The sequence below is a fragment of the Pelodiscus sinensis genome, chromosome 8 (genome assembly GCF_049634645.1).
Source record: "Pelodiscus sinensis isolate JC-2024 chromosome 8, ASM4963464v1, whole genome shotgun sequence".
Lineage (NCBI taxonomy): Eukaryota > Metazoa > Chordata > Testudines > Trionychidae > Pelodiscus > Pelodiscus sinensis.
In genome coordinates, this window is record NC_134718.1 from 1,539,946 (window position 1) to 1,563,304 (window position 23,359).

Consider the following 23,359-nt stretch of genomic DNA (forward strand, 5'->3'; position numbering starts at 1 on the left):
CTCTCCCCAACCCCCGCACTCCCTGCGCTCTCCCCAAGCCCCCGGTCACCTGGCCCCCAACCCCCACACACCCTGAGTCCCTGCGCTCTCCCCAAGGCCCCGGTCACCTAGCGCCCCAACCCCCACACACCCTGAGTCCCTGCGCTCTCCCCAAGGCCCCGGTCACCTAGCGCCCCAACCCCGCACACCGAGACCCCGGAGGCTCCCCGAGCGCCCAGGCGCCCTAGGTCCCCAAACCTCCTGCGCGCTCTGCGCTCGCTGCGCCTCCCCGGCCTGCGTGCGCCCCGGGCCCCGCCTGTGTGCAGCGCGGCTCTGCCCTGCGCCCCGGCCTGGATACCAGCGTCCGGACTCAGCTGCGCCGCCCGCCCAGATCACAAGGCCTTTGGCTTCCGGGCGGAGCCACTCTCCGCCTCCGCCCCCCGTCTGCGGCCCCGGCTCCCCGGCCCTTCCCCTTCCGCCCCGGGCAGCGGCGGGTCGGAAGGCGGCGCTGGAGCTGCTCCCCCGCAGGAGCCACTCGGCAGCGGGGCGCGCCCCGTGCGTACAGGGCGGAGCAGGCCCGAGTCTGGGCAAGAGGGGCGCGCGCTTAGACTGGGGAACTCACCGCCACAGCATGTCGTGGAGATCAAGGAGTCCAGAGAGCGCCGGGCCACGGAGGTGGGAGTGGCCAGAGCCGGGGGCGTTTTCAGAGACACAACCCCCCCCCCCCTCCCCGCCGCTCTGGGATGTAAACCGGCCTCCATGAGGAGGGGCTGGGAAGAGACTTCATAGTACCCGAATATCCCCCTCCCCCGTCTGCCTGCTGTGGGGTTACCACAACTGCCTGGAGAACCTGGCGGGTCACCATTACCCCACGCAGGGTCTGACCCAGCCAGGGCTCCTAAGCTTGGCCCAGCAGGAGCACATGCTGGGCACGCACAATGTTGCACTTTCCTTTTAAAGAGCAAGGAGCCGTAGCACCCCGAGTCCCACTTCTCCCACCCCTGGCTTGGCCAGATGGGGTCAGACCCAAGGCCCGTCCAGCCCAGCGACCTGTCCTCCGACAGTGGCCAAGGCCAGGTGCCCCAGAGGGAGTGAACAGAACAGGGAATCAGCCAGTGATCCCTCCCCAGTCGCCCATTCCCAGCCTGACAAACAGAGGCCAGGGACACCAGTCCCATCCCGCCAGGCTAACAGACACTGATGGACCCAACCTCCATGAATTTATCCAGCTCTTTTTTGAACGCTGTTCAAATCCTAGTCTTCACCACATCCTCTGGCAAGGAGTTCCACAGGTTGGCTGTGTGCCGTGTGAAGAAAAACTTCCTTTGGTTTGTTTTTAAGCTGCTGCCTATTAATTTCATTTGGTGACCCCCTAGTTCTTATGTTGTGGGAACCAGTTAATAATTTTTCCTTATTCACTTTTTCCACACCACTCATGATTTTATAGACCTTTAGCATATCCCCCCTTAGTCTCCTCTTTTCTAAGATGAAAAGGCCCAGTCTTTTTAATCTCTCTTCATATGAGACCTGTTCCAAACCCCTCAGCATTGCTGTTGCCTTTTTCTGAACCTTTTCCAGTGCCAGGAGATCTTTTTTGAGATGAGGCGCCCACCTCTGTAGAAAGATGGAAAAATAGCTGCGTTGCTTTGGCATGTTAAACAGTCTCAGAGGAGTCGCGGTTTTAGTCTGCAACTTTAAAACCCAACCAGGAGTCCTGTGGCACCTTTGAGACTATGGAGCTAGAGGAAAGTTCCTGATCCTGTCTACTGTACATCTATTTGTTGGGCTCTAAGGTGCCCAACCACTGGTTGCTTTGGCATGTTCTCTCTTGCCCCCTGCGCCGCTTGGGCCTTGCCACCCAACCCATCCGAGGTAATTCGTGGAGTGAGTCAGCAGTGATCTGAGACCAAGGAAGGGTGCTGGCGGGCAGCCAGTCTGCTCAAAAGCAGGGGGGGAAGGGGGGAGGACGGTGTAACTGTACACCTGCTAGGGGAGGAGGAATTCTGGAATCTGTCCCCCGGAGCAGTGGAGGAAATGGGGAACAGACCTTTTTGACCTTACCTAGGGCGCCTTTGCCATAACTGTCCCCAGGGTGGCTTCTTTCCCACATTGGCTTCAGGTTGCTGCCTTTGCTACCAGTCTGCATGGTCAACATGTATTAAGGGGTGTCATGATTCTGGGGGTTATCCAGCAGCCTGGGGATTAAGGGGTTAACTACTCCTAGCCAGGTGGAGTGACCAGTAGGAATGTAGGTGAAACTTTCAAACTGGGACAAAGGAATTTGTGGTTTTTTCCTTTCTCCTTTTGTCTCTCTGGGTGAGTTCTCTGCAGCTACAATGTCTCTCTCTCTCTCTCTCTCTCTCTCTCTCTCTCTCTCCAAGAAACAATTCTTCACTTTCTGTAAGTAGGGTAAAGTTTAGATAAATCCGTCAGGTTTTCTTGTTTTATGATTTGGTTATGGGATCTGAGATCTGTACATGTTTTAAAAGATGTTTTGCCTTTTCTTTGTAACTAAGTTCTAGGTCCATGGAGTTTCTCCATGAGTATATTTTTTTACCTTCCCATCTAGTCATGATGCTTGCAACAGGAATATTGTTGTAATAATAAAAGGTCTTTCTTTTCTTTTTATTAACCTGGCATTGGTTAATTGTGTGCCCTGATTTTTATTCTGGGGTGAGATTTCCCAAATGATCTTTCCCCTGATTTCTTTATTAACATTTGGACGGTGGCAGCGGAAGTTTTATTCCCAAGATCTAGGGTTTTAAGCTTTTGGGGGAAGTTTTATCCCAAAGCCTGGTAGATAAGGCTTTGGGATACACCTGCTGGCCCCCACTTCTGCATTTATCATTCCAGAGTGGGGAAGGAGCCATGACAAAGGGTATGTCTGGTTGCTACCTAGGAGCCTGGCTGCTGGGCAGGGCAGGCTGCCCAGGGGGCCGGTTTTGCCCGCGATGCTGAGCCTTGCCCTGCGTGGCAGGAGATGCACTGACGATTGTGCACTGGCAGGAGACGTGACAGCCGTTCGGCCCATGCCCCCTAGCCTGCTCCTGGCTCCTCACTGAGTCAGGACTCCTAGGCTGTCTATGGAGTGAAGTGTCACGTTTAGAACAGGCGAGGCCTGGGGTCTGGGTGGGGAGTGGGGTCTAGTGGTTAGCGCAGGGGGCTGTGAGCCAGGACTCCTGCGTTCCAGTCTCGGCTCTTGGAGGGGCCTGGGGTCTAGTGGCTGCAGAGCCAGGGCTCCTGGTGCACCGCCCTGCTTCGTCGCCGGCCGGGCCGTACAGCAGTAGGGGCTTGTAACGCCCCGGGCCGTTGCATGGTTCGGGGCAGCCAAGCTCCGCCCGAACAGGAGCGGCGCTAGGACCCTGCGGGACGCTAGCGTGGCGGGCGTGAAGGGCTGCCGCGGGGCGCACGCGCAGTGGGGCAGCGAAGCCGGTGGCGCCTGCGCGTTGCGGGCAGCGAGCCGCTCCTCCCAGGTAGGTGCTGGGGTCCCGGCCCCGCCCTCGCTCGCGGGGCCCCCGTTGCCATGGTGCCCGGGGGTCCCGCCCCGCGCCGGGCCCCCAGCCCGGGGGAGCGCCTGCTACGGGGGGGGCCCTGCCACATGGGGGGTGTCTGGGGGGCCCTGCCCCCATGGGTGTGGGGGTGTGTGTCGGGGGGGGGCCCTGCCCCGCGGGGGGGGTGTCTGGGGGGGCCCTGCCACATGGGGGGGTGCGTCTGAGGGGGGCCCTGCCCCCAAGGGGGGGGGTGCGTCTGAGGGGGGCCCTGCCACTTGGGGGGGTGCGTCTGAGGGGGGCCCTGCCCCCAAGGGGGGGTGTGCGTCTGTGCGTCTGAGGGGGGGCCCTGCCCCCAAGGGGGGGTGTGCGTCTGTGCGTCTGAGGGGGGGCCCTGCCCCCAAGGGGGGGTGTGCGTCTGTGCGTCTGAGGGGGGGGGGCCCTGCCCCCAAGGGGGGGTGTGCGTCTGAGGGGGGGCCCTGCCACTTGGGGGGGTGCGTCTGAGGGGGAGCCCTGCCACATGGGGGGGTGCGTCTGAGGGGGAGCCCTGCCACATGGGGGGGTGCGTCTGAGGGGGGCCCTGCCACTTGGGGGGGTGCGTCTGAGGGGGAGCCCTGCCACATGGGGGGGTGCGTCTGAGGGGGGCCCTGCCACATGGGGGGGTGCGTCTGAGGGGGAGCCCTGCCCCCAAGGGGGGGGGTGCGTCTGAGGGGGGCCCTGCCACTTGGGGGGGTGCGTCTGAAGGGGGCCCTGCCACATGGGGGGGTGCGTCTGGGGGGGGGGCCTGCCCCCATGGGGGATGGGTGTGTGTGTGTGTGTGTGTCAGTCTGGGTGTTTGTGGCTGGCTGGTTGAAGCATGTGTGTGTATATGTGTGTTTGGGCAGCCCCTGCCTTATGGGCTGTGTCTGGTTGGGGGAGGGGAGGGGTGTGTGTGTGTGTGTGTGTGTGTGTCTGGATGGCTGTGGTGGTTCTGTTACACATGCAGGGGAGGGGAAGGCTCCTGCTTACAAGTGTCACCCCCTGGGTCTGTGCCCCTCCCAGGCTGTGCTTGCCCGCCATGGCCTGAGCTGGAGTGAGCCAGCCCTGGTGCCACGTTTTCGCTGCAGGGTGCAGAGCTGCATCACAACTCCCAGTCGCCTTCCCGCGGGTGTATTCTCCCATGGGGCCTGCATGAGTCTGGGGCTCCCCCCCTTCGGGTGCCTGGGGTGGACCATCCCTGGGGTGGCTGCCGGAGGCCAGGGCTCACCCCACATGGGACCTTGAGGGTGACATACTGCCCTGGGCGATGTTATTTTGGGGTATGTTTATGATCCACCTGCTAAGTGTGTGGACAGAAACCAGGTGTCATAGATTTGTCCTCCTGCCCCTTTTTGCTATGAAGTATTCTATAGCAAATGGCTCAGTCCAAGCACTGTAGTGCACTAGTATTTCTAATACCGTGTTTGCAGAAACCCGCTCTGTTGCACATCCACTCTGGTGCTGCTGGAGGAGCAGGGGAGCTGAACCGGAGTGCCCCCTTGGCTTCCAAGTGGAGCTACCCAAACCACAGGCGTCCCAGGGGCAGGAAATGTAGCTGGTCTTGTTGTGAATGAGAGTGAATCCAAACGTGAGTGGAATTTCCCACCAAGCCCTGCTCTCCAGTTCATTTCAGAAACACTGACCTGTTCATGAAAGGGAGCTGCCTCTCCCTGAATGAAACTGATGCGCTTGTCAGTTTCATAGCTGCTAAGAGCAGACAGCTGACAGAAATGTCCGTTTCACTTAGCAGCTGTGGGGGGGGGGGTGCTGTCTCTGGGCAGTACCCTACACTTGATGGGGCTGCAGGACCTGGCAGCACAGTCTCGGACTTCCAGGCTCAGCGGCAGGGAGCCTGTAATGGCAAGTCCTAAGTATTTCCTGCTCCCTGGAATTGTGGGAGGAGGCAGAGCACTGGGTGTGTGTGTGGGGGGGGGGGGGAGGTGGGAAGCGGCTGTGCTTCGGCAGCTCTCTGGAAAAGGGTTTTCCCAATTTCCCTAGCAAAGATTGAGGCAGAGGAGAGCTGCCATGTGACAGGCCTGCTATTCCACGCACAGGACGCTGCCTTTGAAAGCAAGCAGGGATGTGAGCGGGAGCCGATGGAAGGGTTCAGTAAGAGGGTTGGCAGAGTGAAGGCTTGCGATGGGAACCAGGGCAGGAGGAAGGTGGCTAGGCACTGTACAGCACCTTCGATGTGAGGTCCAGATGTGGCAGAAGGGTGTGATTGGAGAGGCGAGTGTGGGAGGGGGTTTGCTCTGCAGTGCCCTGAATGGATCATGGAGGGGAGAGGTGACAGGCCATGAAAGATGGGGTATTAGTGAAGGTTACAATAATCACACTGAGCAAGCCTGAAGGGAAGGGACATGCTTCTGTGGGGAGAGAGGATGTGGCTGTGCTGGAGACATTATAGAGGTAAAAGTGTCAGGATTTGGCGAGAACTTGGGTGTGAGCAGGGAAGATTAAAGAGGAATCAAAGATCATCCCAAGGTTGCTTGCTTGGTGATCTGAGGTCACTTTCCACAGGCATTGTTCCCCCTCATGTTTTTCCATGGACCAGTGGAATAAATTTCGTTATGTACACCACCAAATAGAACCACATAGTGCTGGCTGTGGGTGTTCTGCTGATCAGCTTGGTGGCATTTGAATCTCTCCTGGATGTCTGCCCAAGCGTTCAGCTTATGGGGAACACTGTCCAGAGGTGGCGAAGGGAATGGAGGAAGCCAAGGGGGGCTGAGGTGACGGGAGACAGGAAAGGAGATGTCCATGAGAGAGGTGATGGAGTGAGGGAGAGGTTTGATTTAATGGATTAGAGGGAGTTGGAGTGGAGAGGGGGCTGTTGAGAAGTCCGGTTGTGACGGCGCGTTGGGGGTTCCCCGTCTCCTGCACCCCGAAATGGCACAAACAGACTGCACCAGCCAGTGGAATTGAGGGTGGTTTATTGCTCCTCCAGCACAGCGCAGCACAGATGTAATCTGGTTACAGGAACTGGGCTAGGATGCCTCAGGCCCCCTTGAGATGGGGGAGACTGGGCCCCTAAACTCCAGCCCCTTCCCCTAGGCTCTCCTCCATGCCCTCCGACAGCCAGCAACCAACTCCCTAACTTCCAGCCCTGCCCCCAAGCCAAGGCAGCATCCACCTTCCTTTGTTCCTCTCCATGGGGGGTGTCTGGCCACTGGTTTGCATAGTGACTCATCCTGTTTTGCTGGGTCGTGGTACCCACGGCAGCCAGTGGGGGTTCCCCCAGAGCCAGCAGCATAGAAACCAGCCAGGTACCCCCACTACGTCACAGTTCTCCCCCCTCCGAGAGCGAACTGAGCAGGGTCACTCCGCTCGTGACCTAGGGAAGTTCGGGTCCTCTGCGTGGGAACCCGCCCCGGGGACATGGGTGCTCCCATTGACTCGGGCCGGCCGTGGCGAGGCCCCACATGAATTGGCTTCCCTCTGTCCACTCGCCGCCCCGCTCCAGGGCGACTGGCGCAGGCCTGTCCTCGGGGGTCACACCCACCCTTCCACTGGCCTTGATCTCTGGCCGGGGTTTCTCGGGCCGGGGCCATGAGCCCAGCGAGCCTTCTCTGGACAGCCAGGGCGGCTTCCACCCCCGATGCTCCATCCAGGGAGGACTTCCCCTCCCATAACTCTCTCAGCAAGCCCAGAGGGTCTATCTGGGGTAGAGCCCCCCAAGCCGCTTTCCTCCTGTCTTGGGCCTTCCCGCCCCTCTGGCAGGAGTCACAGGACCGGCAGTACCGCTGCACGGCTGTAAAGATTCCCGGCCAATAGAAGTGCTGGAGCAGCTTCAGCCGGGTGCTCCGGATCCCCCGGTGGCCCCCAACGGGGACATCGTGGGCCAAATACAGCAGCTTGAGGCGATACTTTCGGGGGACGACCAGCTGCCGCTGGACACCCCATGCCCTCGCCTTCCTGGGGGGGAGCCACTCACGGAACAGGAGCCCACGCTCCCGCAGGAATCTCTCCTGGCCACCTCTCCCCCGGGGCTGAGCTGCACGGAGGCCAGCCTGGTCCCTCAGCCTCTGCAAGGAGGGGTCTGCCTGCACCTCAGCCTGGAATTCAGCTGCTGAGGCAGGGATCGGGACCTGTCCCCCACCTCTGCCTAGGTCCGGAGTCCCAGCCTGGCTGGACCCCGTGTCCACTGGGATGGGACCCTGAGGACGCTGCCAGGAGTCCTTCCCTGGACCCACGTTGTCAGCCCCCCGCTGGCTCTGGCTCCGGGTAGTGACTAGAGCCCGCTGGGATTCATGGGGCCACTCCTCTAGGTCGTTCCCCATCAGCACCTCGGTGGGCAAGTGCGGGTGCACCCCCACTTCCTTGAGGCCCTCCTTGGCCCCCCATTTCAGATGCACCCTGGCTACAGGCACCTTAAACGGGGACCCGTCTATGCCCTTCAGGGTCAGCTGCGCGTGGGGTAGTATCCGCTCCGGGGCCACTATGTCGGATCGGGCCAGAGTCACCTCCGCCCCCGTGTCCCAGAAGCCCGTCACCTTCCTACCATCCACCTCCAGGGGTATGAGGCACTCGCTCCGCAGGGGCCGTCCTGCCCCCACCCGGTACACGGAGAAATCCGCCTCCTGAGAATCAGACCTCCCAGGGGAGGTGCACTGAGCATCCTTCCCCTCTCTCTGAGCTGAGGTTTGCCTGCCAGCCCCTGCCTCTGGGGCAGCCTGCCCTTCCTCCCGCCCCAGCCAGTTAACCCTGGACAGTCCCCGGTCCTGGGACCTGGTGCACTGAGCCCTCTTGTGGCCTTTTTGCCCACAGCGATGGCAAGTTAGGCTTTGGGCTGTCTCTGTCCAGGCCCTGGCTGGTTCTCTGGGGCGCAGACGACCTGTTCCTTGGTCTCGCCCCGTAGTTGACTCCCTCCGTCGCTCAGCCGAGATCCGGTCTCTGCGCGGTTCCCTCTCTCTCCGGGACTCCCGTTCACACCCGGACCGGCTCTCCGTGAACTCATCCGCCAGTCTCCCGGCCTCCTGGGGGTTCTCTGGTCTCCGGTCCTTGAGCCACAGCCTCAGTTTGGGTGGGCACGCTGCATAGAACTGCTCCATCATGACCAGCTTGAGCAGCTCCTCTGCAGTCTGGGCTCCGACTCCAGACACCCACTTGCGGCCGTATTGAGCCAGGCGGGAGGCCAGGTCCACGTAGGTCTCCCGTGGCCCTTTCTGTACCCCCCGGAACTTCTTCCTGTACATCTCGGGGGTCAGCCCGAACTTGTGCAGCAGGGCCTCCTTGACTCGGTTGTAATCCCCGGGCTGTAGGTCCTCCAGCTGACTGAGCACTCCGGCCGCCTCCTGGCTCAGTGCGGGGATGAGCTCCTGCAGCCAGTCAGCTGGGGGAACCCGTTGCAGTCCACAGGCCCTCTCAAAGGAGCTGAGGAACCCGTCTATGTCACCCATGTCCTGCAATTGGGCCACCACGGGCCTCTCCAAGCATCTGGCAGTCCTGGGACCCTGGGGCCCATCCGCACTTGGCGCAGCCGGTGCCCCGCCGGTTCTCCGCTCTGCCATGGCCAGCTCATGCTGCCGCTGCCTCTCTCGATCTTGGCGATCCCTTTCTCGGTCCTGGCGGTCCCTCTCTCGGTCCTCTACTTCCAATTCCCTGATCCGCAGCTGGATCTCCAGCCGCCGCAGCTCTGCTTGGCTGGCCCCTGCCCTAGATGGGCTGCAGCTTGCAGGCCTCCTGGGGGAAGCTGTCTCATCTCTCCTGTGGGTTCCAGCGCTCCTCCCCCTCTCTGAGCCTGACACACTCTCAGGGGGGGTCTGGCTGCTTCCCCTGGGGACAAGATCCTGGCCCTGTGGCTGGTCGTTCTCTTCTAGCTGAGCAATCAACTGGGCCTTGGTTGCTTTCTGCACAGGCAAGCCCCTCTCTCTGCACAGCCCCACCAGCTCTGCCTTCAAGAGTTGGGCGTAGGCCATCTGCCCGCTGGGCCCCTCGGTGCAGACTCACCAGTCTAGTGCTGCAGCGCCCCACGATACCCAGGAACCGCTTCGCTCTGTCTCCAGCACGCCTGGCTCCAGGGCTCTTGCTTCTACTGCGCCTTGTCGCTTGCCGCTGGAAGCTCCATCCACGGGGTGCAGTGGATCCCACCGCTGCCACCAGTGTGACGGCGCGTTGGGGGTTCCCCGTCTCCTGCACCCCGAAATGGCACAAACAGACTGCACCAGCCAGTGGAATTGAGGGTGGTTTATTGCTCCTCCAGCACAGCGCAGCACAGATGTAATCTGGTTACAGGAACTGGGCTAGGATGCCTCAGGCCCCCTTGAGATGGGGGAGACTGGGCCCCTAAACTCCAGCCCCTTCCCCTAGGCTCTCCTCCATGCCCTCCGACAGCCAGCAACCAACTCCCTAACTTCCAGCCCTGCCCCCAAGCCAAGGCAGCATCCACCTTCCTTTGTTCCTCTCCATGGGGGGTGTCTGGCCACTGGTTTGCATAGTGACTCATCCTGTTTTGCTGGGTCGTGGTACCCACGGCAGCCAGTGGGGGTTCCCCCAGAGCCAGCAGCATAGAAACCAGCCAGGTACCCCCACTACGTCACACCGGTCCATCCAGAGGAGGTTTTTGTAAAGACTAAACGAGACAACAGCCTGATGGAAAGCCCTTGAGAGCGAAGGGCAGATGCCGAGGAAGCCAGAGGGGCAGGTTAAGGGGTTACACTTGCAGGGATTCCCAGACCGTGTTACGTGTCACGCTGGGGGGGGTGAGTCTGATGTTCCATCCGTTCTCCCCAGAGCATTTTCAAGAAGGTGGCATGTGTGGGAGGGAAGAGTGCAAAGGATGAGGAGGACTCCCCCCTCGGGCCTTTTAGCCCCGTGCTTAGGGCACTTGCTGGGTTCAGTTCCGAGTTGAACAGCGATCTGCTTCTACCCAGAGTGCTGTGAGCACAGCTACCCGATTGGGCCCTGCATGCGACTTAGGCAGCGACCACCTATCTGCCGGTCTGAGAGTCGCTCCGGGGATGAGGTGGGGCACCTAGGTGGGAACTTCCATTGCTGGGGGTGTTTGGGTGCCTCCAGGGGTCGGAGGTAGCTCTGCGAATCACAGAGGAGCTGAACGCTGGGATTTAGGTGTCCTGTGCTTTTGTGGCTCTAGAGCTAAGTGCCCCGGGTCACGCAGCAGAGCAGAGAAATGAGCTTGGGTCTCTCAAGTCCTAGGCTAGTGCCCTGCCTTCCCCTCTCAGTTCTGGTACCAATACTGGGATGCAGTGTCAGTACCTTGCTGGTTGCTGTGGATGGCCCCTACTGGCCTCTGTCTGTGAGCACTGCCCAGCGGGAGGCACCTTGAGGGCCCCCATGACAGCTACCGGTTAAGGGGAGGGAGTGTCAGGGCACAGGACTAGGAGCCAGGAAATCTTCAGTTACGATTTGGGCTCTAGTGGCCTGCTGCTGCCCTTGGGCCGCTTATGTCACGTTCTCCAGAGTCCAGGCCTCAGTTTCCCCATCTGCAAATGGAGATTTGCCTCTTGGCTCCTGCCGCCACCTGCTCCTTATTCCATCAGCTGGGGTTGGGCTGTGCAAATGTCCATTGTCATTGTCCAAGGCAGCACTAAGACCCACCATCCTTTCTGGTGCAGTCCATCCATCCCTTCCTCTGCTTTCCTCAGGATCTCTCTCCTTTCTCCCCTCCCCTCCCTCCTGCTGTTTTCACCAGGTCCCTTACCTTCATCCACTGCATGTGTCTGACCCAGCCACATTACTGTTCGCTACCCCTGTGCAAACTCAGCCAAGGCAGTGGGATTCATAGATCCCAAGCCCAGAAGGGACCATCCAATCTGACCTCCTGGATAACACAGGCCAGAGAAGTTCCCCAAACTAATTCTCAGAGCCGATCTGTTAGAAAAAGTTCCAATCTCGATTTTAAAAATTGCCCGTGCTGGGGAATCTACCGCAGACTTGGCAGATTGTTCCAGTGCTTAATTACTCTCGCTCTCTCACAAATGTGCATCTTGTTGGCGGTCTGAACATGTCAGCTCTATGGTTCTATGATTCTAGCTTCAACTTCCAGTCGCTGCTTCATCGTTTGATTGGAATATATTTTAAAAAAAACCACTCTCCTTATTTTTCTTAAGTCTGCTGGCCTTTGGTTTTTACTTGAGCGTCATGGCTTCCCTTATCAATTTTCTGTAATTCCTAACTTCTGGTTTATGGTTTACTATCAACTTCTGCTTTCTTCCATTAGTTAACTATTTATTTATATATTTTGCAACTGCCTTCTCTTCCCCTCTATCCCAGGCTGTAGTTTTAGCCAGCACCACCTTCTTCCTCAGTTGTGGGACAGTGGCTTTTTGGTCATCTCAGTGAGGTGTTCTTAAAGGGTTCCCAGTTCGTCACATTTGTGTAATTATGTTCTTTCTCTCAGCTGATTTGGCTTAAAATGGATCCTGTTAGAACATACATAAGAACGGCCATACTGGGTCAGACCAAAGGTCCATCTAGCCCAGTAGCCTGTCTGCTGACAGTGGCCAGCACCAGGTGCCCCAGAGAGGGTGGACCAAAGACAATGATCAAGCGATTTGTCTCCTGCCAACCCTCTCCAGCCTCTGACAGAGGCCAAGAACACCATTTTATCCCCTGGTTAATAGCCTTTTATGGACCTAACCTCCATGAAATTATCTAGCTTCTCTTTAAACTCTGTTATAGTCCTAGCCTTTACAGCCTCCTCTGGCAAGGAGTTCCACAGGTTGACTACACACTGTGTGAAGAAGAACTTTCTTTTATTAGTTTTAAACCTGCTACCCGTTAATTTCATTTGGTGTCCTCTAGTTCTTCTATTTAGGAAACTAACAGACAACTGAGAATATCCCATATATATAAATATAATTATCCCCTTATTACCTTACCCATTACAAAGATAGCTTCCCCACTTATCACCTCTGATTAGCCATTCATTGACTCATAAATAGCTATTCCCTCCCTCCCTGTCCCTCGCCCCACCTTCTGTACTAAATCTGATTGGTCAGTTTAATAATGTGTTTACTTTTTTCATTGTATTCCTTTGGTATATAGGGTCATGCCAATTCTCTTCCAGAATCTGATCTGAGGAAGTGGGTCTGGCCCACGAAAGCTCATCACCTAAGAAACCATCTTGTTAGTTTTTAAAGTGCTACATGGTTTTTCTTTTTGCTGTACCCTAAATATGAGAGAGTCTTTGTGTCCGTTCAAGAACTCTCCCTGAATGACGAGGGGGCCTATGGCACCGAGAAGACGAACTGATTTATTTGGGCATCAGCTTCCATGGGTAAACCGAATAAATCGGTTCGTCTTTCCAGTGCCACAGGACTCCTCGTTGATGACACAGATTCACACGGCTGTCCCTCGGAGACTCCTACATGCTGAGAACTTGGGCTATCGAATGTGATGTGCAGCTTCTTCTTCTCTGGCTTCGGTCGAGCCAGGGAAACAGGCTGGGCCTGGAGTGGGATTGCTTTCATAAAGCAGACTCCCCAGGCACTGCCCCCCTTCCGGGACTGCCGAAGCCCCACCCTTTAGGAGGGTTGGGGTACTGAATTCTCCCCCCCCCCCCCCGTGATTCGAACAGGAACGTGGCTGGCTGTTCCTCTTGGTCAGGGAGCAAGGGGCAAGTGCCCGGTTTGCTGCATTCCCACTCTGGTGGGGGGTGCAGGGGGCAGATGAACTTGGACCTGCCTGGGCCGGGGACGTGCACCCTTCCCCTGGCTGTGCCTGCTGGAGCTGCAGCGGCTAGGCAGAGGCACTTCTCACCGGGCCCCACGCTGCTGTGGTGAGAGGGGGCTGGGGTTGTCCTCTCTCCCCGGGGCAGCCTGCCCCCCAGCCCCTTCTCCAGCCCCGCCCCAGAGCAATGATTCCAATGGCAAAAAAATTAATTGAGGTTAGGACCCGAGCAACCTCTCTGGGTCAATCTTCTAGTGTGTGTGTGTGTCTCTGTGTGTGTGTGTGTGTGTGTGTGTGTGTCTGTGTCTGTGTGTGTCTGTGTGTGTGTCTGTGTGTGTGTCTGTGTGTCTGTGTGTGTGTTTTACTTCTCTGGACTTTATTCTGCTTGCGCTTTGTAAGTGTGGTAAGTCATGCTCACTCATACCTAAGCTCCCCTCCCTTTTCAGTTCTGGGATCGCACAGGACTCAACTGAACAACAACGTGGTGGATCATGATGGCATCCCAGAGGCCCTAAGCTGTAGAGATCGGAATTGGCTGTTGATACAGGTGTCACGGTGGGTTTTATTTGCCCTGTTACAGTTTACGGGTGTGCAGGGAAAAGGATCCAGCTTCACGGGGCGTGGGGGTGGCGAGGATGAGTCTGTGGATTAGGAAAACCATTGTTTTACTTGCACGCTGGTCACCTTTGCAATGAACTCCCGGAGAGATGACCAACGTGGAGCCTTGCTGTGGGCTATTGACAGGGAGTTTTCAGGACAGCTCTGGGCTAGTTTCATATTGGACGTCTGCAACATAAGTGTAAAAACCAAACCAGGCTTGGTGTGGACTAGCAGTCAGTGCTTGGGGCTCGGAAGCATTCGCTAGTCCTGGATTGTGGCCAAGTGTAGATTTCATTCCCAGCTCTGTGTGCAGTCGATAAAGACAAAAACATTTGAAAATGCCGTGCGGGGCATATAGACAACACAGTGTTGTCAACTCTCTTTTTTAAGCAGTGTGACGCTGCAGTGGTGAACCAGGGTGTGGTTATTGGGCATTGCATGCCAAAAGCCGCGATGGTTTATTTAGGACTGTGCACTGGGATGTGTGGTTGTGTGTGGTGTGATTGCTCACAAACACCCGAATGCGCAGGGCGGTTAGCCAAGGAAGCAAAATGCAAAGCAATGCTAATTCAGAGTAATGCTGAGAGAGAAAAACCAAAGTCCAAACATTCCAAAATATGGCTCCACGGGCTGGAGTTTAGAGTGTTGTAGTTAAAACCATACAGAGGAATCTGTTTGCCATTACAAGGGAGATACTGTGTACAATGAAACAAGGTCTGTATGTGAAAGGGCTGGCGGGGAAACTAATTTTACTGTCCAGGTTTGTGTGATCAGAGCCCCTGAACATTAAGGGTTTTGCTTGTAGTGCCTGTGGGTGTTTTAAGGCCAGGTTAAGAGCTGCGTGTTCAGTGGAGGGGCCTGTGTTTGCTTGGGGGGCTCTGCTGTAGGGATGTTAAAATTAGATGAATCAACTAATCGAATAGTCAGCATTTCCATCGACTGTTCGACTAGCCGCTTCCGCTGTGAACTGTAGCAAGAGCCCGCCCGGCGGTTGCTGTATGTCAAAGGTGGAAGTGCCGCCCTGCCCCCTTCCACGGAGCTGGAGCAGATTTTGAAGCTGGCTCCCCCCAGAACCCCTTCCTCTCTCTCCCCCTCCCTCTTTCCGATAGAGGCAACGAGCCAGGGAGGGAAGGGACTAGCGTGTGGGCTAGCCGATGAGATGCTGCTTCTCGGCTAGTCGCCTGGTGGCTTACATCCCTGCTGTGCTGGGGGTTCTCCAGTGTCAATGACGGGAGTGGTGCTAGGCCTGCCTTGCGCCTGGCTGCCGAGCCCAGCGTTGGCGCTCGGAGAGCTTTCGAGAGCAGGCAGAGCTCTTCTGCCCCAGCCCTTCACTGCCGTGGCTTTTATGTCCCCACCTGGGGCCGGTTCTCCAGTCTAGTCACAGACAGGGAGCCGCCGGTCTCCGTGGAGCGATTACATTCCCAGGTAGCGCGCTCTTGCAGCTAGCTGCGTTACAGACTGGCAGAGCGCGAACCCCAAGTCCGTTAGCACTGGCTCATTGGCCCAGGTCGCAAGGCCGGTCCGGCCCTTGGGTGCTTCGGGATGAGAGGAGTCTTGAGCTCTTCTCCTCTGGTTCCTCTGCAGTCCCTAGAAGAGTAAATAGCAAACCAAGGCCTTACTGCATTAGCCCCTTGGCAAGCGTCTGTGTGTGCTTGCCCTGTGCTTTAGGCCAAGACCCTACATCCCAGTTCTCATCTTGACAAAGACCAGGGCTTTCGGCGTGCGTCCGACGGCCAGCCTGGCCACAAGCGCGTTTCACTCGGGCTGTAGCATCTCCTGTCTGCCGACACGTGAGACGTGTTAAACCTCCCTGCACTCTCTTGGTCTGCAGGGCGTACATGGAGTCCCCCCCCCCCCCGTTAGTTTGATGCAAGGGCACAGACCCAGGAGCGCTGCAAGCTGGTTTCTGAGCCTTGCGATTCATTAGCTGTAATCCAATTAGAATTGGACAGTGACAGCTGTGTTTGTGCACGTGGGCGCGGGCTGCTTTGGGTTCCGAAACTTGTGATTCCAATTGGAGTCTCATGCAAGCGCTCTCTCCCCCAGCCCGGCTGGCATCGCTTTGGTTTACTCTCCAATAGACCCCGTCTGTTTCCAGTTCTTGTCCCCACTCAGTGCGACCTCTTATTCCCGGGACACCGCTGCAAAGCAGCGGAGGGTCCCGAGGAGGGAGGTGATCAGGATGAGTGAACAGCGTTTTCTTGTTCACTTCTGTTTGACTTGGATGTCCCCTGCAGGGAAGTTAAATATCGGTTAACTGAATAGTCGACTGACCTCATGAATTCGACTAGTCTATAGTCCCTGGGGCGGGGGCAGCAGCCAGTGCATTCCGGCCCCGTGCCCGAGGAGCCCTGCGAGGGGAACCAGTTAAAAACCTCTGTGTGTGTGGAAACGCACGTCGTCTGTAGCACGAACCTAGGCGCTTTGCTCGTCGGTCAGTTGGTTAATCAGCTACCCCACTGCATCCCTAGTTCCCTGATCTTCGCTCCGGGGGCCTGCCAGGTTACAGAATGCAGGTCCAATGTCTGTCCGACGTGGTTCAGTAATTACTGTTGTTCCCAGCTCGGGGGGGGGGGGGCGTTCCAAGCCCGTTCACGTAGCAGTAAAATCCAGCTCTCCGTTCTGACACGGACACCCATTGGCCCCTGCCCTCTGCTCGCCGAGCGAAAGGCAGCTGGATCTTTGAACGTGCCGTGGAAGCGGTCCAGGCTCTCTGCTGTGAATTCCCGGGCTGCCTGCCGCCGTGCGTTGCACCAGGGACGTGTGTCGTGCACTTATCTGTGTGCACTGTGGCCTTGCTGTGCTAGCGGCCGCCCTTCTTTTCCTGGTGGCTGCCAGTAGCGTTGCCCGGGCAAGCCATGGAGTCCGGGGTGGTGTGGGGAGCATGGCAGGGAGATCAGGAGGTGGCCTGGGTTTGAGAGAGGCTAGATGCTCCATTGCCCCAGTGCTAGCGCCTGCCAGAGGAAGCCGTGCCCGTGTGTGACGGGCCCTGTGAAGGTAGGAGCCAGGGATGGTTCCCAGGGATACCCAGGGTGATGAGGCCCCTTGCGGGGACCCGCTCTTAGCGTCAGTTCTGTGCCTGCCGTGCGCTGGCTCCCTGGCTCCACGGATGACACGCGCCCTGCCCTGTTAGCCTGCCAGGCGCGCTGTCCCTCCGCAGGGTAGCGACGGGCACAGCCAGCCTCCAAGCGCCTGCTGAACGCCGAGTCGCTGCTCCCACCTCGCCAGTCTCCCCTTCCCACGCCGTCCGGGGCACCTTTGCAGGGAAAACGAGCTCACGCTGATGTACTGAGGAGCAGGGAACCAAGAGTTGCATGTCAAACGACGGCAGCGCTCTAGCACCCAGCCTGACCAGCCGGGTACTGGTAACTTACACCCCCAAACCCCTCCGGTTTATTGCAGCCGGGCTCGGCTGTCCTGCATTGGCGAGACGAGTCCCATGCTGCGAGGGCAGAGTCTGGGCCCCCTGCTCCCAGCGAGCCAGTCTCTTCTCCACCCTGCTGGCAGCTTGCCCCGGGTGCCTCTGTCTCGTCCGTTTCCATCTGTCAATCGGCACCGACTTAGACCGGCCTCCGCTGTGGCGTGGACGATACCCCACGCGCAGGAGCGGGGAGAGGGAAGCACCTTGTGTCTCCCGCCGGACTAGGGATGGACTTGTGCAGCCGATTAACCGATAAGCACAAGTGTGTAGGTTAACGCTATAGACTACATGCATCCCCCTCCCCCCTTGCTAGTACGTTTTTTGGCAGGCTGGCCAGCAGCCCGGGGCTTGTGCCGGGTCCGGGACCAATCCCCACTGCGGCTCTGCATTTAAAGTGTATGAGGAGCCAGGTGGGCAGGCAGCCCGGCTCTAGGAGCTCAGCGCCCTCCGGACAGGGGCTGCTGCCACCCCGCAGTGCTATCTCTGCACCCGAGGCAGCAGTGCAGGGCCACAGGCAGCCGGTCGGCTAGGGGCTGGTTTTTAAACTGTCTCCCCTCGCGGCCCAGCTCCCGCCGGGCAGGGCACAGAGGCAGCAGTGCAGAGTGGCGGGGGCTCTTCGGGAGTGGGGCCGGAGTGCACTGGCTGGTGCCCCCGCCCCCGGGGACTATAGACCAGCCGACTGGCTGATAATTCACCATTCAATTACCCGATGGCTAACATCCCTGTGCTGAGCCGACACACGTATTGTGCCTGGCTGGGCGCCGGCCTGGCGTTCAGAACACAGTGATCAGTGGAGACACAATTCCTGCAGCCATATCCATTTGCATGTTTCACGCTGATTGTGTGGCCTGTGGGTTATTGTCTCTTCCTGGAGCCCTCGTGCCACCCTTGTAGGAACTTCCCTTGCACGCATCTGAGCCAGGGGATCCCTGCCCGGCTCTGCACTTGCCGTGCCCACTGCCAGTTGGCAGGAAGCGGTTCCTGGCTCTCAAATCCGGGTTGTGTGTTTGGGAAACAGATTCCTTCGGGTGTGCGCAAGGGCCCTCTCTGAGACAGGACTGCTGGGGATCTGTGCCAGCCCATTGCCAGGCATCTGGTAACCTGCTGGCATGGCGCCGTGGCAGCTGCCCGCAGGCCGCAGATGGCCCGTCGGGATACCGGGTGTGGCCACGAGGCGTCGTGTTTGCTGTCACCCAGGCACAGGGCAGCAGATTCCGCTGGTTTCTGTCTGCGTCGGTTTTTCCTCCCAGTGTTACTAGTGACCCATGTGCAAAGCCAGGGCCCGGGGCATGCGGTGCGTTCCAGCTGCACACACTGCTTGTGGGAGCCATGCGCTCCCCCACGTCCCATCCCGGCGCTGCTCCGCAGCCGCCAATCCTGGCTCCAAGCGCCGGGAGCCAAGCTGCCCTGTCCCGGGAGAGCAGCTTGGTCACGCCCCTCTTGCAGCCGTGGCGTGGAGGGGGCCACTTGTGCGGCCGCCCACTGGCCACGGTTGCCCGTCGCTGGGGTAGCAGGGAGCCTGGGGGGTCCCGGACACGCTGGCAATGTGCCGCCTCTGCCCCCGTAGCACTGTGCTCTCGTCCCCCGTGCAGGCCGCGCCATGGCCCAGGCGGAGAAGAAGGGCGGGCTGCTCTGGAAATCGTCAGCCTCCAAGAAACCCTTGAAAGAGAAAGTGGTGCTAATGTACGACGAGATCTTCCTGGTAAGGACGGGGCCCCTTCCTCTGCACGGCGTGGCCCGGTTTGGTCCCCGTGGCTTGGGCGGAGGGCCCCGTGGTGCTGTCCCCGGCCTGAGACAGGAACCCGCGAGGCAGCAGTGCGTCGGTCCCAGCCAGGCTGCGCCACGCCCGTCCCAAACCACGTGTCTCCCCTGCCGCCTCCGCTTCACTCTGTGGCCTCCCCTGCAGCTGCCGCTGGCTCGTGGGGGCGCCGGATGGGACGGTGGCGAAGTCGGGACAAGGGGCGGGAGGCCAGGGAGGAAGGGAGTCCATAGCCCCAAAAGGAGGGGGAGCCAGGCGAGAGTGGCTTCCGCAGGCCCTGCTTCTGGGCCGCAGTGGGGATGGCTTGTAGTCGGCGCTCCAGGACGGGCGGCCACCTTCCTCTTCGGCGTCCGAGGTGTTTCTGCTGCTGCGCTCCTCACGGGCTCCCCTTTCTCTTTCAGACGGAGGACCCCAGTAAATGCAGCCCTCGGTTCTGGGAGGAGCTGTTCCTCATGAAGGTACCGCCTCTTCTCTTTTGGTCCCCCTTGTTTCTTTGCCCTGGGCTGGGGCAGGTTCTCAGTCCCGGGGCTCCCCCGCCCCCTGCCGTGGGTCTCCACTTCCTTCCAGCAGCTGGCTGAAAGGCATTTGCTGGCCCTGGCAGGTGAACCTGGAGTATCTGGAAAGCAAGCTGGAGTCTCTGGATGGAGAGGAGCTGATGAAGATCAAGGAGAACATCAACTGTCTGTTCCAGCACTGCATCCAGGCCTTGGGCGAGGAGCACCCGATCCGAGTGGTCAATGCGCTGCAGGTACCCGCGTGGCGGGCCGGGCCGGGAGGGGAGCACCCGGTCCGAGTGGTCAATGCGCTGCAGGTACCCGCGCGGCGGGCTGGGCAGGCGGGAGGGGAGCACCCGATCCCAGTGGTCAATGCGCTGCAGGTACCCGCGTGGCGGGCTGGGCAGGCGGGAGGGGAGCACCCGATCCGAGTGGTCAATGCGCTGCAGGTACCCGCGCGGCGGGCTGGGCAGGCGGGAGGGGAGCACCCGATCCCAGTGGTCAATGCGCTGCAGGTATCCGTGTGGCAGGCTGGGCAGGCGGGAGGGGAGCACCCGATCCGAGTGGTCAATGCGCTGCAGGTACCCGCGTGGCGGGCTGGGCCGGGAGGGGAGCACCCGATCCGAGTGGTCAATGCACTGCAGGTACCCGCGTGGCGGGCTGGGCAGGCGGGAGGGGAGCACCCGATCCCAGTGGTCAATGCGCTGCAGGTACCCGCGTGGCGGGCTGGGCAGGCGGGAGGGGAGCACCCGATCCGAGTGGTCAATGCGCTGCAGGTACCCGCGTGGCGGGCTGGGCAGGCGGGAGGGGAGCACCCGATCCGAGTGGTCAATGCGCTGCAGGTACCCGCGTGGCGGGCTGGGCAGGCGGGAGGGGAGCACCCGGTCCGAGTGGTCAATGCGCTGCAGGTACCCGCGCGGTGGGCCGGGCCGGGAGGGGAGCACCCGATCCGAGTGGTCAATGCGCTGCAGGTACCCGCGTGGCGGGCTGGGCAGGCGGGAGGGGAGCACCCGATCCGAGTGGTCAATGCACTGCAGGTACCTGCGCGGTGGGCCGGGCCGGGAGGGGAGCACCCGATCCGAGTGGTCAATGCGCTGCAGGTACCCGCGTGGCGGGCTGGGCAGGCGGGAGGGGAGCACCCGATCCGAGTGGTCAATGCACTGCAGGTACCCGCGCGGCGGGCTGGGCAGGCGGGAGGGGAGCACCCGATCCGAGTGGTCAATGCGCTGCAGGTACCCGCGTGGCGGGCTGGGCAGGCGGGAGGGGAGCACCCGATCCGAGTGGTCAATGCGCTGCAGGTACCCGCGCGGCGGGCTGGGCAGGCGGGAGGGGAGCACCCGATCCGAGTGGTCAATGCGCTGCAGGTACCCGCGCGGCGGGCTGGGCAGGCGGGAGGGGAGCACCCGATCCGAGTGGTCAATGCGCTGCAGGTACCCGCGCGGCAGGCTGGGCAGGCGGGAGGGGAGCACCCGATCCCAGTGGTCAATGCGCTGCAGGTACCCGCGCGGCGGGCTGGGCAGGCGGGAGGGGAGCACCCGATCCCAGTGGTCAATGCGCTGCAGGTACCCGCGCGGCGGGCTGGGCAGGCGGGAGGGGAGCACCCGATCCGAGTGGTCAATGCGCTGCAGGTACCCGCGCGGCGGGCTGGGCAGGCGGGAGGGGAGCACCCGATCCGAGTGGTCAATGCGCTGCAGGTACCCGCGCGGCAGGCTGGGCAGGCGGGAGGGGAGCACCCGATCCCAGTGGTCAATGCGCTGCAGGTACCCGCGTGGCGGGCTGGGCAGGCGGGAGGGGAGCACCCGATCCCAGTGGTCAATGCGCTGCAGGTACCCGCGCGGCGGGCTGGGCAGGCGGGAGGGGAGCACCCGGTCCGAGTGGTCAATGCGCTGCAGGTACCCGCGTAGCGGGCTGGGCAGGCGGGAGGGGAGCACCCGGTCCGAGTGGTCAATGCGCTGCAGGTACCCGCGCGGCGGGCTGGGCAGGCGGGAGGGGAGCACCCGATCCGAGTGGTCAATGCGCTGCAGGTACCCGCGTGGCGGGCTGGGCAGGCGGGAGGGGAGCACCCGATCCGAGTGGTCAATGCGCTGCAGGTACCCGCGTGGCGGGCTGGGCAGGCGGGAGGGGAGCACCCGGTCCGAGTGGTCAATGCGCTGCAGGTACCCGCGTGGCGGGCTGGGCAGGCGGGAGGGGAGCACCCGATCCGAGTGGTCAATGCGCTGCAGGTACCCGCGTGGCGGGCTGGGCAGGCGGGAGGGGAGCACCCGATCCGAGTGGTCAATGCGCTGCAGGTACCCGCGTGGCGGGCTGGGCAGGCGGGAGGGGAGCACCCGATCCGAGTGGTCAATGCGCTGCAGGTACCCGCGCGGCGGGCTGGGCAGGCGGGAGGGGAGCACCCGATCCCAGTGGTCAATGCGCTGCAGGTACCCGCACGGCGGGCTGGGCAGGCGGGAGGGGAGCACCCGATCCGAGTGGTCAATGCGCTGCAGGTACCCGTGCGGCAGGCTGGGCAGGCGGGAGGGGAGCACCTGATCCGAGTGGTCAATGCGCTGCAGGTACCCGCGTGGCGGGCTGGGCAGGCGGGAGGGGAGCACCCGATCCCAGTGGTCAATGCACTGCAGGTACCCGCGTGGCGGGCTGGGCAGGCGGGAGGGGAGCACCCGATCCCAGTGGTCAATGCGCTGCAGGTACCCGCGCGGCGGGCTGGGCAGGCGGGAGGGGAGCACCCGATCCGAGTGGTCAATGCGCTGCAGGTACCCGCGCGGCGGGCTGGGCAGGCGGGAGGGGAGCACCCGATCCCAGTGGTCAATGCGCTGCAGGTACCCGCGCGGCGGGCTGGGCAGGCGGGAGGGGAGCACCCGATCCGAGTGGTCAATGCGCTGCAGGTACCCGCGTGGCGGGCTGGGCAGGCGGGAGGGGAGCACCCGATCCGAGTGGTCAATGCGCTGCAGGTACCCGCGTGGCGGGCTGGGCAGGCGGGAGGGGAGCACCCGATCCGAGTGGTCAATGCGCTGCAGGTACCCGCGTGGCGGGCTGGGCAGGCGGGCTGGGCCGGCAGCTCTTCACTCCTTGTGGAGGACGCTTCTTGAGATTGCCAAGCGCCTTGTGCTAGTTCCTTGAGCGGGGCTGGGGGGCGGTGGCTGCTCCCTGGGGCTTCGGCTGTGTCTCACTTGCACTGGCTTGACAAGCCGCGGGTGCTTCACCCTCTTCTCCCCCCCCCCCCAACAGCACAGCTGTGCTGCGGCGAGTGCCGGCAGATGGCGAAAGCCGCTCGGGGGGAAGCAGCGATCCCACATGCTGACCCGTAGCGGCCGGGCCGTGTCCACCCTGCCTTGCTGCTCCACGTCCCCGTTCAGAGCCTTAAAGACGACACTGCCCACTGGGATCATGTGTCAGCCTCTCACTCAGCGCCGTGGCAGATTGGTACAGTGCAGCCTCCTCCTTGCTCCTCACTCACCGTTGCGCTTTTCCGGTTGTCACACGTGTGGCTTTACTGGGGCGCCCCCAGTCCTGCCTGCCTAGAGGAGCATTACGGGCTTTGGCAGGCAGGGGCTGGGTTCCTGGGAGCGTAGGGAGACCCCACACAGCCGGGGGGGCGGGGGGACGGAGAAGGGCTGCTGGGACACCAGGCTGGGAGCTGCAGTGTACTGCATGACAAGGTCTCTCTTCGCCCCACCTGCTGCCTGCCCCCCGCCTGACTCCCCCCAGCGTCTGTGGAGAAGGCCGGCTAGGATCCGTACAAGCACCGTGCTGATAGAGCAGGACTTGGCTGAAGAGGCGGCCCCATGGAACCATTTGGGGTTTTAAAGGGCCGCCCTGGATTGCTCATCCCAGCGGGAGGGGCTGCCCCATGGCAGAGCTCTCCTCTGGGCCCAGCGGCTCGCTTTTGTGGTGCTTCTCTCGCCCGTGGCTGTGCGGGGCACCCTGCGAGCAGAGGGCGCTGGTGGAGGCGCGGGAGTGGCTGCCCGCACGA

General features: G+C 60.8%; 1 protein-coding gene across 5 annotated transcripts in view; it reads left to right on the plus strand.

Annotated features, from left to right (window-relative positions):
- Positions 1–433: 433 nt before the first annotated feature.
- Positions 434–23,359, plus strand: part of ARMH3 (armadillo like helical domain containing 3) — a 124,990-nt gene continuing 102,064 nt past the window's right edge. Inside the window, exons 1-5 of one of the 5 annotated variants that reach the window (XM_075934498.1) lie at positions 3,355–3,452; positions 13,562–13,670; positions 18,729–18,838; positions 19,297–19,353; positions 19,497–19,643. In XM_075934498.1, the coding sequence (XP_075790613.1) occupies positions 18,737–18,838; positions 19,297–19,353; positions 19,497–19,643 (306 nt within the window). In that variant the 5' untranslated portion in view covers positions 3,355–3,452; positions 13,562–13,670; positions 18,729–18,736. Of the gene's footprint in view, positions 655–3,323; positions 3,453–13,561; positions 13,671–18,728; positions 18,839–19,296; positions 19,354–19,496; positions 19,644–22,368; positions 22,404–23,359 lie in introns of those variants that run through there. The other 4 variants (XM_075934500.1, XM_075934501.1, XM_075934499.1 and 1 more) reach the window with 4 other exon arrangements.